Source organism: Chiloscyllium plagiosum, unplaced genomic scaffold, assembly GCF_037043375.1.
Source record: "Chiloscyllium plagiosum isolate Xiang-an unplaced genomic scaffold, Cpla_swu_hap1 HiC_scaffold_17, whole genome shotgun sequence".
In the NCBI taxonomy this organism is placed as follows: domain Eukaryota; kingdom Metazoa; phylum Chordata; class Chondrichthyes; order Orectolobiformes; family Hemiscylliidae; genus Chiloscyllium; species Chiloscyllium plagiosum.
In genome coordinates this window covers 32,514,030-32,532,304 of record NW_028270155.1, presented here as the reverse complement: position 1 = coordinate 32,532,304, position 18,275 = coordinate 32,514,030, and the positions used below count along the sequence as shown (strand labels likewise).

General features: G+C 40.2%; 1 protein-coding gene across 2 annotated transcripts in view; it reads left to right on the top strand.

The window, feature by feature from the left end:
• The window catches only part of slc22a31 (solute carrier family 22 member 31), a 60,144-nt gene extending 44,876 nt beyond the window's left edge, over window positions 1-15,268 (top strand). For both annotated transcript variants that reach the window (XM_043706779.2, XM_087995807.1), the window contains exons 8-9: window positions 7,973-8,084; window positions 11,934-15,268. In XM_043706779.2, the coding sequence (XP_043562714.1) occupies window positions 7,973-8,084; window positions 11,934-12,339 (518 nt within the window). In that variant the 3' untranslated portion in view covers window positions 12,340-15,268. The remainder of the gene's footprint in view (window positions 1-7,972; window positions 8,085-11,933) is intronic.
• The last annotated feature ends 3,007 nt before the right edge of the window (window positions 15,269-18,275 follow it).

Below are 18,275 nucleotides of genomic sequence, written 5' to 3'. Positions count from 1 at the left end.
CTTCAATTAATCAGGTATTGGTGTAATCACATACAGTACTGGTCGCTCTACTTACAGAAGATTGTTGGTATGTTGGAAGCAGTTCAAAAAAAAGTTTACTTGACTAATATCTGGAATGTGTTGCTGGAAAAGCGCAGCAGGTCAGGCAGCATCCAGGGAACAGGAGAATCGACGTTTCGGGCATAAGCCCTGATTCCTGAAGAAGGGCTTATGCCCGAAACGTCGATTCTCCTGTTCCCTGGATGCTGCCTGACCTGCTGCGCTTTTCCAGCAACACATTTTCAGCTCTGATCTCCAGCATCTGCAGACCTCACTTTCTCCCCTAATATCTGGAATGAGCAGAATGCCTCCCTGAGGTAAGGCTAGACAGGCTAGCCCTATATCCTCTGGAGTTTAGAAGAGTTGGAGGTGACTTAATTTAAAAAAAAACAAGATCCTGTTGGGCCGTCAACCAGTTGGATATCAAAAAGATGTTCCATTTGTTGGACAATCTAGAATTAGGGGTCATAGTTTAAAAATAATGGGTCACTTCTTTAATGCAGAGATGAGGAAAATAAGTTAGAGGGTCATAAGTCTTTGGAATTCCATTCCTCAAAAGGCAATAGATGCAGAATCTTTAAGTATTTTTAGGGCAAAGTTAAATCATATCATGATTACTATGAGGATGTATGATTATTGGGGATATGCAGGAAAGTAGAGTTTGAGTTAAAATCAAATCAACCATGATTTTATTGAATGGCAGATCAGGCTTGAAGGACCAAATGGCTTACTCTTGTTCCTTGTGCATTTGTGGAATGATTTTTAAATTGGAAATACTCAAGAAACCAGAATTAGAGGAGTGCTGATAGAGATATAGTGCTGGAGAAAGTTACAGAAATTGCAACTGGTGAGACCATGGAGAGACTTGAAAAGAAGGATGGCAATTTCTTTCAAATCAAGGCATTGCTAATGGAGTAAATTAAATTCTTATGTGCTGGACAGTGCAAAATATGAAGAATATAATAGAATTGAACATTTATCACTGAAACTGCTCCATTTCTCTTAAATTTTGGTGGAATAGAAAAAGCTAGATTCTGTAATTCACATGTGAACTCTGAAGTAAAAGGTGGTATTTTGACAGAGGCCTTTCAGCTCGACTCAAGTTCTGTACAACAATGTTTTTATTTAAATAGTAGACAGGTTGTAAGCAATTACATTGGCTTGACAAGTGAGAAACAAACGCATCCTGGAAACTATGGGGAACCAAAGATATAATGAGTGTGAGGAACTCAAAGTAATTGCTATTAGTAAAAAAAATTGTTGGAGATGTTTCCAGAAACTGAAGGCCTTCACACTGGAGCAATTGGGTTGCAAGCTGAATGGCAAGAACCATGGAGCTCTGACCAAGTGCTAACTCAGGTATGGTCTTTAAACTATTGCAATTTTTAAAATATTGGGAACAGCCTTGAGATTGTTGTCTTGAAAGCCTTGGTGGAAATGAAGGTGCCTTTTACTTAACTCTGATTTACAGCTCCGCCACCTTCCCACTCTTCCCCTCTCATCACTATCTGAAGGTCTTTTTTCTTAAATACCCATCCTACATTGTCCAGTCTCCCACACTTGCCACTGTCATAATTCTCTCTTGTGTAATTTTCAAGCACTAAATGGCTTCACAATGGGAAAATGGTTAGGAAGCACTGGCATAGATTTCTAAGAGCCAACTGTAGAAATAGTGAATATTGATTGTGATCTTGCAGAGTTCCCTAGATTCTGGAAAAGTTCCCATTGATTGGAAGGTAACTGTAATCCTGCTGCACACAAAAGGAGGGGGGAGTGGGGGGAAGAAAACTTTGAATAAAATGCCAATTGGCCAAATGTCAGAGGTAGGGAAAATACAAAAAATATTTATTAAGGACATGGAGGGGGAAGGCACTAGGAAAACTTTTACGCAGGGAATTTACATTTATTGAAGCTTTGATTTTTCAGGATGTCCAACTTCTTTAAAAAAAAAAGAGAAACTGCCTGCTTTACTTCATTTGAATTTTGAGAACGGATTCCATAAGATGTCACTTAGAAGCTGCTACTCAAGATTAGGGTGTATAGGATTGGGAGTAATATGTTAACTTTGATTGAACATTGGGTGTGAAAAGAAAATGGGAGTATTGGGAAAATAGGTCATTTTCAAAACGGTAGGATAGAATGATTTAAAATGTTACAAAGATCAATGCTTGGACCGAAGCTATTTACGATCTACATCAACTTGGAGGAAACTGTGACATATTACATTTATTGATAGTATCAAGAGGGTGGAAGAGTAAGCTGTGAGGAAAATCGACAGAGGCTACAAAGCTTATTGATTGGTTATGTGATTAAACAAGATGGTGGCAAATGAAGTAAGCCATGTGGAAATGTGAAATTATCCACTTTGGTAGGAAAATGAAAAAATAGAACACTTTAAAAGTTGGGAAATGACTAAATTTTGGGATTCAGAAGGTTTTGTGCATCCTTGTGCGTAAATTGCAAGTTACCATTCAGATGCAGCAAAGAATTAGGAAGGCAAATCATACGTTTGTTTCCAAAGGATTGGATCATAAGAATAAGGTAGAATATCTGGAGTATGATGTGCAGTATTGGTCTTTTACCTAATTAAAAATATACTGAATGGCACAAGAAAAGTTCACTTGATTCCTGGGTGAAAATGCTGTTCTTGAAGGAAAAAGCGAGTAAAATGAGCCTCTTTTCAGTTCAGAAGAATGAGAGAATTATCTCGTTGAAACACTCAAACTTCTTAGCATCGACCTTGCTAAACCTTCTGTCGGACTGTGGACAAGTGTAGTTTACAAGATTCCATGCAGAGACTGCATAAAACACTATATAGGACAAACACACAGAAAACTAATGACCCACATTCATAAAGATCAAACAGCCACTAAATCCTGCGACCAGCTATCCCTAGTATCTTTACACACAGGTGACGAGGGCTTAAAATTCAACTGGGACAACACAACAATAATAGGACAAGTCAAACAGAAGACCGCCAGAGAATTTATAGAAGCATGGCACTCATCCATGGGCTCCATCAACAAGCACATTGACCTAAACTCAATATACCGACTACTGAAACGAACAACCAGAATTGGCACCCTGAAACAATGGGAATGAAGCCACATAAGTTCCAACCAACATAGTACAACAGCACTTCACAGGAGACTCCACAGTACTAAGGATGTCACCCAGACAGCGGATAAAGTTTCTGCAATCCAAATTCCCAACTCAGCGAACATTCCCACAACAACTGCAACTGTGTCTCTCCATGCTGGTGGATCTAATGATTGATAGTCTTAGGATAAAGATTAGCCACTTAGAATAATTGACATGAGAAATGCATTTGATTGTGAACCTATTGAGAGTCATCAAATCTAGATGCATGTGGGCACTAAGTTATTGATTAGATTAGATTCCCTACAGTGGAAACAGGCCCTTCAGCCCAACAAGTCCACACCAACCCTCTGAAAAGCAACCCACCTAGACCCATCTCCCCCCGACTACTGCACCTAACACCACGGGCAATTCAGCACGGCCAATTCACCTGACCTGCACATCTTTGGATTGTAGGAGGAAACCGAAGCACCCGGAGGAAACCCACACAGACTCTGAGAGCATGTGCAAACTCCATACAGACAGTCACCCAGAGCTGGTATCGAACCTGGAACCCTGGTGCAGTGAGGCTGCAGTGCTAACCATTGAGCCACTGTGCTGCCCTTAGCGAGTTTTAAGATTTGAAGCTCAGGTTGAGATTCTGGATAGGTTTGCTCGTTGAGCTAGAATGTTCATTTTCAGACATTTCATTACTATACTACATTTCCTATGGTGATGTCATTTCCTGTTCTTTTTCAGGGGATGGTAACTGGGGTCCAAGTCAATGTGTTGATTGATGGAGTTCTGGTTGAAATGTCATGCTTCTAGGAATTCTTGTGCACATCTCTGTTTGGCTTGTCCTAGAATGGATGTGTTGTCCAAGTTGAAGCAGTGTCCTTTCTCATCTGTATGTAAGGATACTAGTGAGAATGGCTCATGTCTTTTTGTGGCTAGTTGACGTTCATGTATCCTGGTGGCTAGTTTCCTGCCTGTTTGTGCAATGCAATGTTTGTTACAGTTCTTGTAAGGTATTTTGTAATTGACCTTAGTTTTGCTTGTTGTCTGCGTAGGGTCATTAAAGTTCGTTAACTCTTGTTTAAGTGTGTTGGAGGGTTTGTGGGTAACCATGATGCCAAGAGATCTTTTCAGTCTTTTTCAAACAATCGTTTCCGATTTGATGTAGGGGTGAGTGGCTAGGGTTTCTGGACATGTTTTGTCTGCTTGTTTAGGTTTGTTGCTGAGAAATCGACGGACTGTGTTCATTGGGTATCCATTCTTTTTGAATTCACAGTATAGATGGTGTTCCTCCACTCTGCATAGTTTCTCTGTGCTGCAGTATGTGGTGGCTTGTTGGGATGATTGCTTGTGTAGTTCACTATTTGGTCCGTATGTGTTGTTTTCCTGTAGGTGCTGGTTTGAAGTTCCCCATTGGCTAATCGCTCTATTGTGACATCTAGGAATAACAGTTTGTTTTTGTTTTCCTCCTCTTCAGTGATTTTTAAGCCAGTATGAGTATTATTGATGGTCTTGAAAGTTTCCTCTAATTTGTTTCATTTAGTGATGACAAAGGTATCATCCACGTAGCAGACCCAAAGTTAGGGTAGGATGGTTGGCAGAGTTGTTCGTTCGAGTCTCTGCATTACTGCCTCTGTTAAGAACCTTGGTATCTGAGATCCCATGGGTGTTCTGTTGGTTTGTCTGTAGTTTTGTTATTGAAGGTGCAGTGGGTGGTAAGGCATAAGTCCACTAGCTTGACGACATTGTCCTTGCTGATGAAGTTGGTATTTGGTGCATGTGACTTTGGTTCTTCTAATAATGTAGTCAGTGTTTCCTTGGCCAGGTTGATGTTAATGGATGTGAACAGGGCTGTTACGTCAAATGAGACCATTATTTCATCCTCTTCTATCTTGGTGTGTTTGGTTTTCAGGGATTCTTGGATGGAGCGGCGTGAATCTTCTTCTAAGTGTTTTAGTGTTTGGTGTAGCTCCTTGGCCAGTCTGTAAGTTGGTGTTCCAGGTAGCGAGACTATGGGTCTGAGGGGGGCTCCTGGTTTGTGAATTTTGGATTATCTGTAGAAGCGTGGTATGTTGGATCCAATTAATTTCATTTTTTGGAAGTCTGTCTCATTTATTTCTCCAGATTTCTGAAGCTTATTTTGAGTAGGGCTGTAATTCGGTTCTCTAGTTGTGGGGTTGGGTCTATTGTTACTTGTTGGTACGTGTTGGTATCTGCAAGTAGTGCATTCGCTTTCTCAATGTAGTCTCTTTGATTTAAAATGACTGTCAAGCGTCCTTTGTCTGCAGGTAGGAAAACAATGTTTTTATCTTTTTTAAGTCTTTCTCGAGCTTTCCTTGTGTATTGAGTGTGTTTCTTTCATTTTTCCTGCTTGATGTTGGTGCGACTGTCTGTCTGATGGTTTGCTGGGTTTCATAGGCATAGAACATTACAGCGCAGTACAGGCCCTTCAGCCCTCGATGTTGCGCCGACCTGTCATACCAATCTGAAGCCCATCTAACCTACACTATTCCATGTACGTCCATATGCTTGTCCAATGATGACTTAAATGTACTTTAAGTTGGTGAATCTACTACCGTTACAGGCAAAGCATTTCATACCCTTACTACTCTGAGTAAAGAAACTACCTCTGACATCTGTCCTGTATCTATCATCCCTCAATTTAAAGCAATGCCCCCTCGTGCTCGCCATCACCATTCTTGGAAAAAGGCTCTCCCTGTCCACCCTATCTAACCCTCTGATTATCTTATATGTCCCTATTAAGTCACCTCTCAACCTTCTTCTCTCCAACAAAAACAGCCTCAAGTCCATCAGCCTTTCCTCGTAAGACCTTCCCTCCATACCAGGCAACATCCTAGTAAATCTCCTCTGCACCCTTTTCCAAAGCTTCCACATCCTCCTTATAATGCGGTGACCAGAACTGTACACAATACTCCAAGTGTGGCCACACCAGAGTTTTGTACAGCTGTAACATAGCCTCATGGTTCCGGAACTCGATCCCTCTATTAATAAAAGCTAAAACACTGTATGCCTTCTTAACAACCCTGTCAACCTAGGTGGCAACTTTCAAGGATCTGTGCACCTGGACACCGAGATCTCTCTGCTCATCTACACTACAAAGAATCTTACCATGTGCCCAGTACTTTGCATTCCGGTTACTCCAACCAAGGTGAATCACCTCACACTTGTCCGCATGAAACTCCATTTGCCACCTCTCAGCCCAGCTCTGCAGCTTATCTATGTCTCTCTGAAACCTACAACATCCTTCATCACTATCCACAACTCCACTGACTTTAGTGTCATCTGCAAATTTACTAACCCACCCTTCTACACCCTCATCCAGGTCATTTGTAAAATGAACGAACAACAGTGGACCCAACACCAACCCCTGCGGTACACCACTGGTAACTGGACTCCAGCAGGAACTTTTCCCATCAATCACCACCCTCTGTCTTCTTTCAGCAAGCCAATTACTGATCCAAACTGCTATATCTCCTACAATCCCATTCCTCCGCATTTTGTACAATAGCCTACTATGGGAAACCTTATCGAACGCTCTGCTGAAATCCATATACACCACATCAACCGGCTTACTCTCATCTACCTGTTTGGTCACCTTCTCAAAGAACTCAATAAGGCTTGTAAGGCACGACCTACCCTTCACAAAGCCATGCTGACTATCCCTAATCAAATTATTATTTTCTAGATGATGATAAATCTTATCTTTTTTAACCTTTTCCAACACTTTACCAACAACTGAAGCAAGGCTCACTGGTCTATAATTACCAGGATTGGCTCTACTTCCCTTCTTGAACAGGGGAACCACATTTGCTATCCTCCAGACTTCTGGCACTATTCCTGTAGACAATGGCGATTTAAAGATCAATGCCAAAGGCTCGGCAATCTCCTCCCTGGCTTCCCAGAGGATCCTAGGATAAATCCCATCCGGCCCAGGGGACTTATCTATTTTCACACTCTGCAGGATTTCTAATACCTCTCCTTGTGAACCTCAATCCCACCTAGTCTAGTAGCCTGTATCTCAGTATTCTCCTTGACAACATTGTCACTTTCTAGAGTGAATACTGTCGCAAAATATTCATTTGGTGCTTCCCCTATCTCCTCTGACTCCACACACAACTTCCCACTACTATCGTTGATTGGCCCTAATCTTATTCTTGTCATTCTTTTATTCCTTCAATACCTCTAGAAAGCCTTAGGGTTTACCCTGATCCTATCTGCCAACAACTTCTCATGTCTCCTCCTGGCTCTTCTGAGCTCTCTCTTTAGGTCTTTCCTGGCTACCTTGCAACCCTCAAGCGCCCGAACTGAGCCTGTGAGTTGGTTGTATTTCAGTATTGTTTCTAATCCTGCTAAATTCTGCTAATCCTGCTAAGTCCTGGAAGTTCTAATTTAATCCTTTTACTAAAACAGCTTTCTTTAGTGTCTGTTAAGTGTCAGTCAGATAAGTTTTTTTTTTAATCCATGCTTCTGTGTTGTCTGTGTTGTTATTTTGAATATATTATGGAATGCACATGATCAATTTTTGGACTTTCAGGAAATTGAGGGATATGGAGATTAGGTTGGAAAATGAACTTATGTAAAATTTCACCAATGATCTTAATGAATGACAGATTGAGAGACTTAAGTCTACTTCTGCTATTTTGTTTAGTGTGCTTATGGATGTCTATTAACAGCCTCTACGACAAGTGCGCTTGTGCCAAATCTGGCTCAAGTATAAATAATGGGACATACTAAGAGAGTCTCCAATTATTTGTGGAAGTGATTTGAGCTTTTGGTCTTTGGTATTACAGTGCCAACAGTGTTTATTTTTTTCTTGCAGACCTGCATCAAATTCTTCAACTGGCTCTTTCCGTCCTGGGTCTGTTCTCAGCTTATGTTGTTGTTACACTGAGTAATTTTTTTGCCAGTGAGGTTATTCCAACCGTAATTAGGTGAGTGCTGCGATTATGGTATTCATATGAATATAATTTTCTGAATTTTTTTTGGCGTCACTAAAAATTATGCCTGCGTTTAATTAGCGGCAAATTAGGACTCCTGCATTATAGTGATATATTCTAATACTAAAAATGCACTGAAGTAACAATGAAAAAGTAAAACTCCAAGTGTTAAATTTTTTCAAAATTGATTTGTCTGAAAAGCTGAATATCATTTGTAACACTAGATTTGATTTTTGAGGATGGCATTAAAAACGCGGTGAATGTTTTGATTCTTAACTTGCATGGCCTGTATCTTTCTCCGCCTCCACCTCCCTGGTCATCCTCCTCCTTTTTCCCTGTCCCCATGTCCACATATGGCTGGAAAAATTGCAGACTTTGGTTTTTTTAATTCAGTTGTGGGATGTGGGCATTGCTGGTTGCCCAGCATTTATTGCCCATCTTTAGTTGCCCTTGAGGTGATGGTGAGCTGATGCCTTGAACCTCTGCAGTCAACCTGCTGTAGGTTGACCTGCAATACCATTAGAGGGGAAATTCCAGGATTTTGACCCAGTGACAATGAAGGAGCGGCAATGTATTTCCAAGTGAGGATAGTGAGATGCTTGGAGGGGAACTTGAAGATGGTGGTGTTTCATGTATCTGCTGTCCTTATCCTTCTAGATGGAAGTGGTTATAAGTTTGGAAGGTATTATCAACAGATCTTTGGTAAGTTTATGCAGTGAATCTTGTTAATAGTACCCACTGCTGCTACTGAGCATTGACGGTGGAGAGAGTGGATGTTTGTGGATGTTGTGCAAGTCAAGCGGACTGCATTTTCCTGGATGATATCAAGCTTCTTGCATGTTGTCGGACCTGCACCCAGCCAGACAAATGGAAGTATTCCATTACACCCCTGATTTGTGCCTTGTAGATGATGAACAGGCTTTTGGGTGTCAGGAGGTGAGTATTTCTAACCTCTGAACTCTGGTGAGTGTTTGAGCAGAAACTTGCATTGATGCATGCACTTGGATTCAGTAGCTGAGGTCTAATGCATATCATTCTTAGTAGACTATTTAAATCACAGGAGAGGTCATTTCATTTTAAAAATAATAAACAGCAAACTGCAAAATCATTTCTTCCCTACTGTCTGCTTACTGGAAAATATCAGTCCTTCATTTGGTACATTCCCATAAACCATATCTCCAAGTAAAAATTCACCAGGATAATATATAATTACATTAAGGACAAAAAGGTAACTTGGGAAAGAATAAGACCCCCGGCTGCCTTGCTGATCTTTGTGTGGTATTGAAAAGATGGGGGAGATACTAAATGCTTTACTGTGGAGAAGGACATGAAAGATTACAAAATGTGGGGAAATAGATGTTGACATCTTGAAAAATGTCCATATTATAGAGGAGGAAGTGCTGGATGTCTTAAAATGCATAAAAGTGGATAAATCCCCACGACCTGACTAGATGTACCCTAGAACGCTGTGAGATGCTAGGGAAATGATTGCTGGACCCCTTTGCTGAGATATTTGTATCATGGATAGTCACAAGTGAGGTGTCGGAAGGGTTGGAGGTTGGCTAACGTGATGCCACTATTTAAGAAAGGTGATAAGGAGAAGCCCAGGGAACTATAGACCGATGAGTCTGACATCGGTGGTGGGGAAGTTGTTGGAGGGAACCTTGAGGCAGAGGATTTACATGTATTTGGGAAAGCAAGGACTGATTAGGATGGTCAACATGGCTTTGTATGTGGGAAGTCATGTCTTTCTAACATGATTAAGATTTTTAAAGAAGTAACATAGAGAATTGATGAGGGCAGAGCAGTAGACGTGATCTATATGGACTTAAGTAAGGCATTCGACAAGGTTCCTCATGGTTCACTGCTTAGCAAGGTTAGATCACATGGAATAGAGGGGGAGCTAGCTATGTGGATACAGAACTGACTCAAAGGTAGAAGACTGAGGGTGGTGGAGGGTTGTTTTTCAGACTGAGAGGCCTGTGACCAGCAGTGTGCCAGAAGGATCGATGCTGGGTCCACTGCTATTTATATACATGATTTGAATGTGAATATAGGAAGTATAGTTAGTAAGTTTGCAGATGACACTAAAGTTGGAGGTGTAATGGACAGTGAAGAAGGCTACCCATACTACAATGGGATCTTGTTCAGATGGGCCAGTGGGCTGAGGAGTGGCAGATGGAGTTTAATTTTAGATTAAATGTGAGGTGCTGCATTTTGGAAAGGCAAATCAGGACAGGACTTGTACACTTAATGGTAAGGTCCTGGGAGTGTTACTGAAAATAGAGACCTTGGAGTGCAGGTTCATAGTTTCTTGAAAGTGGATTCGCAGGTAGTGAAGGTGCTTAGTATGCTTGCCTTTATTAGTCAGAGCAATGAGTATAGGAGTTGGAAGGTCATGTTATGGCTATACAAGACATTAGTTAGGCCACTTTTGGAATACTACAAACAATTCTTGTTTCCCTCATGTAGGAAGGATGTTGTGAAACTTGAAAGGGTTCAGAAAAGATTTACAAGGATGTTGCTAGGGTTGGTGGTTGAATAGGCTGGGGTTTTCCCTGGAGTGTCAGAGGGTGAGGGGTGACTTTATAGAGGTTTGTAAAATCATGAGGGGCAAGGATAAGGTCTTTTCTCTGGGGTGGGGGGAATCCAGAACTAGAGGGCATTGATCCCTTTTAATTTTTTCCCCTGTCACCCTAAACCTAAGGGGCAACTTTTTCACACAAAGGTGGTGTATGTATGGAATGAGCTGCCAGAGGAAGTGGTGGAGGCTGGTACAATGACAACATTTATAATGCATTTGGGTGGGTAAATGAATTGGAAGCGTTTAGAGGGATATGGGCCAAGTGCTGGTAAATGAGACTGGATTAGTTTAGGATATCTGGTCTGAAGGGTCTGTTTTCATGCTGTTATACCTCTATGACTGGAACTATATCCATGTAGATTTTTAACTTTTTAAAGGTACTTGGTTTCAGTAGCATTAACTCTAATTTATTACTGTGTGGAAACTTCTTTCACCCTGAGGGTACAAGTGTGAGAGATTTGTGTGCAATTTCTATATCTGAAAGGCTGTACATTTGGACAAAGTGTTGTTATCTCCAATATAAAATTACGTATTAGATTTTTGTTTGGGATAGGGTACTATATTTTTGACCTAGTGATTGTATAATAATCTTTTTCAGTGAACATAACTACCAGCTAGATGATTAAATGCTCAGTGGAAGACCACCAACATTGCCTCTAATATCTTCTGCACACAAAAATGTTTCTCCATTTAAGTTACTAAAAGTGCAAGGTGATAATGGCGCAGTAAGGAAATGGGAATGAATAGGGCACCTAATAGGCTATCTTCATAACAGTAAGATAGAGGATTGGAAAATAAACATGGGAAGAATTAAGAAGGGGGTAAATTTACAACTGTATTTTGATGTAAAATCAAGTAAAGAAACATAAGAGATAAGGAGAAATTTTTCTTGAAATTCTTAATGCCAGAGAGGCTAATTAACTCACTTATTAGTTATCAACACTTATTATGTATACATTTATAGGGTGACTTTATTGGGCAATTTCTTTTAAGAAACGGTGGGCAAATCAAGAGCAGTATGTCTTTTTCATGAAGTTAGCATTGGATCAGAGAAATTCAAGTAGCAACTTCTGGGTATTCATACTTAACCACAAACTACCACCACTTGAAATTGCTAAATAGTTTGCCCACAAGTAACTGCATTTGCCCTGCAATTTTTCTGGCCAATTATGAATTGTCATTTAGTACTTTTTTATAATTAGCCTTATAAATTTTTCAGAAGAACTTAAAATACTTATTTTCACAAAATGTTTTCACAGAGGTGCAGGCTTAGGTCTTGTTATGGCAACAAGCTGCATTGGAAAAGCAACATCTCCGATAATGGATCTCCATAATAAACATGGCTTCTTTCTCCTGCATGTTGTGTTTGCCTCTTTTGCTGTCCTCTCAGTGCTGTGCATCATGTTGCTTCCAGAAAGCAAGCGGAAGCCACTCCCAGAGTCTTTAAAAGATGGTGAAAATCAGAGACGCCCTCCAATGTGTTTATCACGAAACAAGGATAGAGCTCCTCTGCTTCGTTCATATCAACATAGGTGTTATAATCCAGAAAACTATTCCAAGCTTGTAACTGCAACCAAGAAAATACTGGTCCATAATGTCCATTTTGAATCACAAGATCTTGTAAATGAAAGTGTGATTGATGAGATCAGAGATTCAATGTCTTAGCCAATCCTTCATGATGGATATAAAATTGTTTGCATATCCTCTACTATTGCATATTTTGCACTACTGAATATGCCCATTTAAGTATTAGAACTTTTTGTATTTTCTAAGTACTAATTTGAGTTGTATTTCTCAGCTACAAACATTGACTGAACTCTGAGGAAGGCAAATTCTCCATTACTTCATTTTTCTAAGGACTTTATTTCTATCACTTCAGATTTGAAAGAAATTTGTTGAATATACTTTTAGCATGTGTACAGCTTCAGTGAGATAAATTAGGCTTGTCTTGTATGTATGTTGTCTTACAAATAATATGTACAGTGTTGATTATTACACATAGCCCAATGACTCAAATTATAATTAAACCTTTTTGAATTAACTCAGCATGAAATATTTCTGTAGTATCCATTCTCTTCATTACCATATAAATAACTTCGTCTGGGCTGAAACTATGTTTTGAATTTATTCTGATTCACGGAGGTTAAATTCCTTGCTCTCATTTTTCTATATTAGAATTTATTGATCAAACCCTTGTATGGATGGTGTTACTCAATCTGGGTAATTGATGTTTGCTAACAAAGACCAATAGAGCAGTAAACTTTGAGGATTAACATTCATTGTTAATTATGACATATGTTTGCTGTTATCCAATCTAAAGTTTACATTTTGTAAGACAATCGAGCAGAAAGCTTGAGGCAAAGTCAGAGGATTTGATTTTTTTTTCTCTCTTTATAAGGTGGGATTTGGTGACTATTGAACCACAGACAACAAGTATACTTCGAAGTTTAGTTCTAAATCAGTTGCCAAATCCCTAATGCTTTTTCTTTTTTTTTAATACAAGAAACTTTGACTTTTTTAAACCAAGCATTTAAGAAATAATTCCTTGGACTTTAACCCTATTATTCTCAAAATTGTGACATGGTGATCATTTGTGTACGATTCTATCCACACTTTCATTCAAATTTGGAAGTTAATAAGGAGAGAAGTGATTTGATTATTTAAATTTGAACAGAGGTAGTAGCTAAATTAAGTTCTCTTAAATCTGTTCATGGAATGTGAGCATTGCTGCCAAGGCAAGCCTTTATAGTCCTTGTGAAGGTGGTGATATTTATAAGTCACCATCTGACAGAGCTGGTATCCTGACAGGGGTAGTATGGTAGCTCGGTGGTTAGCTCTGCTGCCTCAAACCACCAGTGACCTGGGTTCAATTCCAGTCTCTGGCACCTGTCTCTTTGTGGAGTTTGCACTTTTTCCCCGTGGCTCTGTGGGTTTCTGCTCCGGTTTCCTCCCATAGTCTGAAGATGTGCAAATTTGGTGGATTGGCCATACTAAATTACACATAGTGTTCAGGGATGCATAGATTAGGTGCGTTAGCCATAGGAACTACAGGGTTAGGGGAAAAGGTAGGGGGATGGGTCTGAGTAGGATACACGTTGGAGGTTTGGTGTGGATTTGTTGGGCTAAATGGCCTGTTTTTACACTCTGGGGCTTCTAAATATTCTAGTTTCAAACCTGGGGCTGATTTTTCCAACCGAAACAATGTGAATCACATGATGTTTGCTGTGGCAAAGGCAATATTGGCCTACAAAATTAGTTCCAGTCCAGATTTGGGGTAGGTAAATGCTGAGGCAGGCTAGTTAATAGGCCAGCCGTAGTTCCGTAGAATTTGTTCCAAGTTATTTAAAGTTGTTGGGTTGTTTGCCTATTTACCTTGTATGTGAAATCAATGACCAGTTTAATAACACATTTTCTAATCACTCTGTTCAGAGATGTTATTACACTCCTCTGGAACAGCTGGGACTTGAACCTGGGACCTCCTGCTCAAAGATAGTGACACTACCAATGTGCCACATGAGTCAGCTGTCTAATAACACTAATGAACCCTAAAATGATGATATGAAGAAAAATTACCCATTTTGAAAATATGCTATTTTTTCTGCCAACCCTATAAAAATGTTAATTAGATGTGCCTAAACAAGCTTTCCACTACTTCACAAGTTGTCTTGTTCAAATAAAGATATGATTGCTAAAACAGAACAAAGAACAAATTATTAGATCCTGATAAAAGATGACCTTTTAATGGCCAACTTGGCAAGCTCGTGAGCTCTGCTGACTTGCCTCTATGCGCTGGATGGCCAAAGATCAGGAGCATGGGGCTGTGCAACTAAAAACACAACAAAAGATATTTCAAATGATTAAAAAGGTTTTGCAATTGCCCAGAACTAATATATGTGGTCCACAAACTCCACAACGTCACGAAGTGAACAGCTGGGTTGGGAGTCCATGAACCACCACAATGTGTGACGACATGGCACTGCTGCATGAAATACCCCACCCCACCATGATCCTGTTGGAAATTGGGAAAGTGGGTGGTAAGAAAGCATGCCACGCTATGTCCAGGCAGTGGATCAAGGAGTAGAAGTGCCTTCATAAATTATCAATAATGTGTACTGAGTGCTCCAAATTTCTACAAACCATTCAAGATAACAATTACTGGTATATTGTTGCAAGAGGGTGATTAAGCTATCACAGTCAATTATTTTGGAAACAATTATATAATTGTCAGAGAAAGTACTCCACAAATGGAATAGAAGTATTAAACCTTGTTTCAACGCTTCAATGTTTTGAAATAAACATTTTCAGAAAATACAATATATGTAAATTATTTTGACTGGTCTTTTTTGGAAAAAAATTACATCAAGCATCTCTGTTTGCTTCACTAGAGTCTATTGCTGTAATCATTTACTTTAAAAATTGTTCCCTTTCAGGAAGGAATAATATAATTGTGAACATTTTTTCTAGAGTTTGATTTAAGTATCATATTGCTGCATAAAGAACATGTAAAAATTTAAATGCTGTCATCCTTTGATCAAGTTACTGAGAATGTCAGAAGTTGGACATTTTGAATTTTAATTAAAATATGATGCATTGATGTTATGGTTCATGGAGGTTCTTTTTCTTTTGAGATGGGATGTGTGATGGCTCACTTGCTTATGTTTTTGGTTGGGTGATGGGCCCTTTAAAATTTTCCTCTTGTTGGTGTGATGTGAGCAAGAGAGAGAATGAAGGGAAAGTACACAGAAAATGAATATATCTGAATCTAAATGCCAAGAAAAATGTTTTCAATTTCCCCTTAAGCTTCATATGGCTACTTCAGAATCTCAACTCTGAGTGGTAATCATTTTATTTCCATAAATTTGCATCCCACTCACAAACACATTTGATTTAAGCCACTTCCAATTCTCCTCTTTGAGAAACTATACAACATTATTCCCAACACGTAAAAGAACAGGTACTTGACAGCAGCAGTTTGCTGATTTGCCTGTCCTGACCATCATCCAAATGTTTTTGACACAATGTCCGTGTATGCTGCATGGACAGCACCATCCTCAACCATCCTCCAAACAAATCAGTCTCAACAAACTACCAGCCTTACCACTGACCATGGTTGCTTTTGGTTCAACTCATATACCACTACAGCCCTTCTAAATTTTACTGTGGGATGTGGGCGACCTTGTGAATGGATCATAAAAATCTAGCATTCAAGTTCAGTGACTGGTTGGGAAGACAAAAATAAAGTTATTTTTTGTGCCAAAGGGAATGGAGTATTAAATAGGAAGGTCTTGCTGAAACTGTACATGGTACTGATCAGAATACGCAGCAGGTCAGGCAGCACCCAAGGAACAGGAGAATCGACGTTTCGGGCATAAGCCCTTCTTCAGGAATCAGGGCTTATGCCCGAAACGTCGATTCTCCTGTTCCTTGGATGCTGCCTGACCTGCTGCGCTTTTCTAGCAACACATTTTCAGCTCTGATCTCCAGCATCTGCAGTCCTCACTTTCTCCTCACTGATCAGAATACTTCGAACAGTTTTGGTCCCTTTATCTAAGGAAAGATATCCTAGTGTTGAAGACAGTTCTGAGATGGTTCACTAAGTTGATCCTGGATATTGAGGGATTTCGTTAGATTAGATTACTTAGTGTGGAAACAGGCCCTTCAGCCCAGCAAGTCCACACCGACCCTCCGAAGATCAACCCACCCAGACCCATTCCCCTACGTTTACCCCTTCACCTAACACTATAGGCAATTTAGCATAGCCAATTCGCCTAACCTGCACCTTTTTGGACTGTGGGAGGAAACCGGAGCACCCGGAGGAAACCCACGCAGACATTGGGAGAATGTGCAAACTCCACACAGACAGTTGCGTGAGGTGGGAATTGAACCCAGGTCTTTGGCACTGTGAGGCAGCAGCACTGTGCCACCGTGGGGGTTAAGGAGGTCACTATTCATTGGATTTTAAAAGAAAAGAGGGCAAATAGGTTATCATTGTACTTGACAGGGTAGATGTGAAGAGGTTGTTTCTCTTTGGTGAGTGGGAGTGGGAATGTAGGACCAGCAGGCAAAATCTCAATGTAAGGGCTACCCAGTTAGGGCAGAGATGAGGAAGAATCTTTTTCTCTCAAAGGGTAGTGAATCTGTAAAATTCTTTACCACAAAGGATTGTTGAAGATGAGTAATTAAGTATATTCAAGGCTGTGATAGATTTATAATTAGTGAGGGAATCGAGGATTATAATGATAAAGCAGGAAAGTAAGGATTATCAGAGCAGCCATGATCTCATTGAATGGTGGAGTAGACTCAATGGGCAGAATGGCCTACTTCTGTTTCCAAAACTTATGGTTTCACAGTTAATTATCTCATTTGAAATATGGCACCTTCACAGTGTAGTGCTGCATTTTCAATTCATGTTATCTAACTTCTTTGGCTGGACATTGTTGAATGTAGTATATCTTAATATGCTTTGGAAGTAGGTAAGGTACATTAAAAATTAAACAACTTTTTGTTTGTTTTACAATTTATTCAACCATCCCAATTTACAGAAGCCTGATTTTAATTCTATACTCCATCATATTCAAGTCATCATAACTCAAACTACTGTATGCATTTGTTCTTTATGCTCAGTAGTCTCCTGTTATGTCATGCTTTTTAATAATCTCTGCATCCCTCCTTTCATTTATGGTTCTTTAACTGTATCTCTGATCAATCCTTTAGTCACTTCTCCTAAATCCCTTTACTTCCATTTGTCAGAAACATAACATAAATACAAGTTATCAGAGTCCTAGAGATGTACAGCATGGAAACAGACCCTTTGGTGCAACCTGTCCATGCCGACCAGATATCCCAACCCAATCTAGTCCCAGCTGCCAGCACCCGGCCCATATCCCTCCAAACCCTTCCTATTCATATACCCATCCAAATGCCTCTTAAATGTTGCAATTGTACCAGTCTCCACCACATCCTCTGGCAGCTCATTCCGTACACATACCATCCTCTGCGTGAAAAAGTTGCCCCTTAGGTCTCTTTTGTATCTTTCCCCTCTCACCCTAAACCTACGCCGATGGTGTTCTGGACTCCCCGATCCCAGGAAAAAGATTTTGTCTATTTATCCTATCCATGCCCCTCATGATTTTGTAAACCTCTATAAGGTCACCCCTCAGCCTCCGACGCAACAGGGAAAACAGCCCCAGCCTATACAGCCTCTCCCTATAGCTCAAATCCTCCAACCCTGGCAACATCCTTGTAAATCTTTTCTGAACCCTTTCGAGTTTCACAACATCTTTCCGATAGGAAGGAGACCAGCATTGCACGCAATATTCCAACAGTGGCCTAACCAATGTCCTGTACAGCCACAACATGACCTCCCAACTCCTGTACTCAATACTCTGACCAATAAAGGAAGGCATACCAAACGCTGCCTTCACTATCCTATCTACCTTCGATTCCACTTTCAAGGAGCTATGAACCTGCACTCCAAGGTCTCTTTGTTCAGCAACACTCTCTAGGACCTTACCATTAAGTGTATAAGTCCTGCTAAGATTCACTTTCTCAAAATGCAGCACCTCGCATTTATCTGAATTAAACTCCCTCTGCCACTTCTC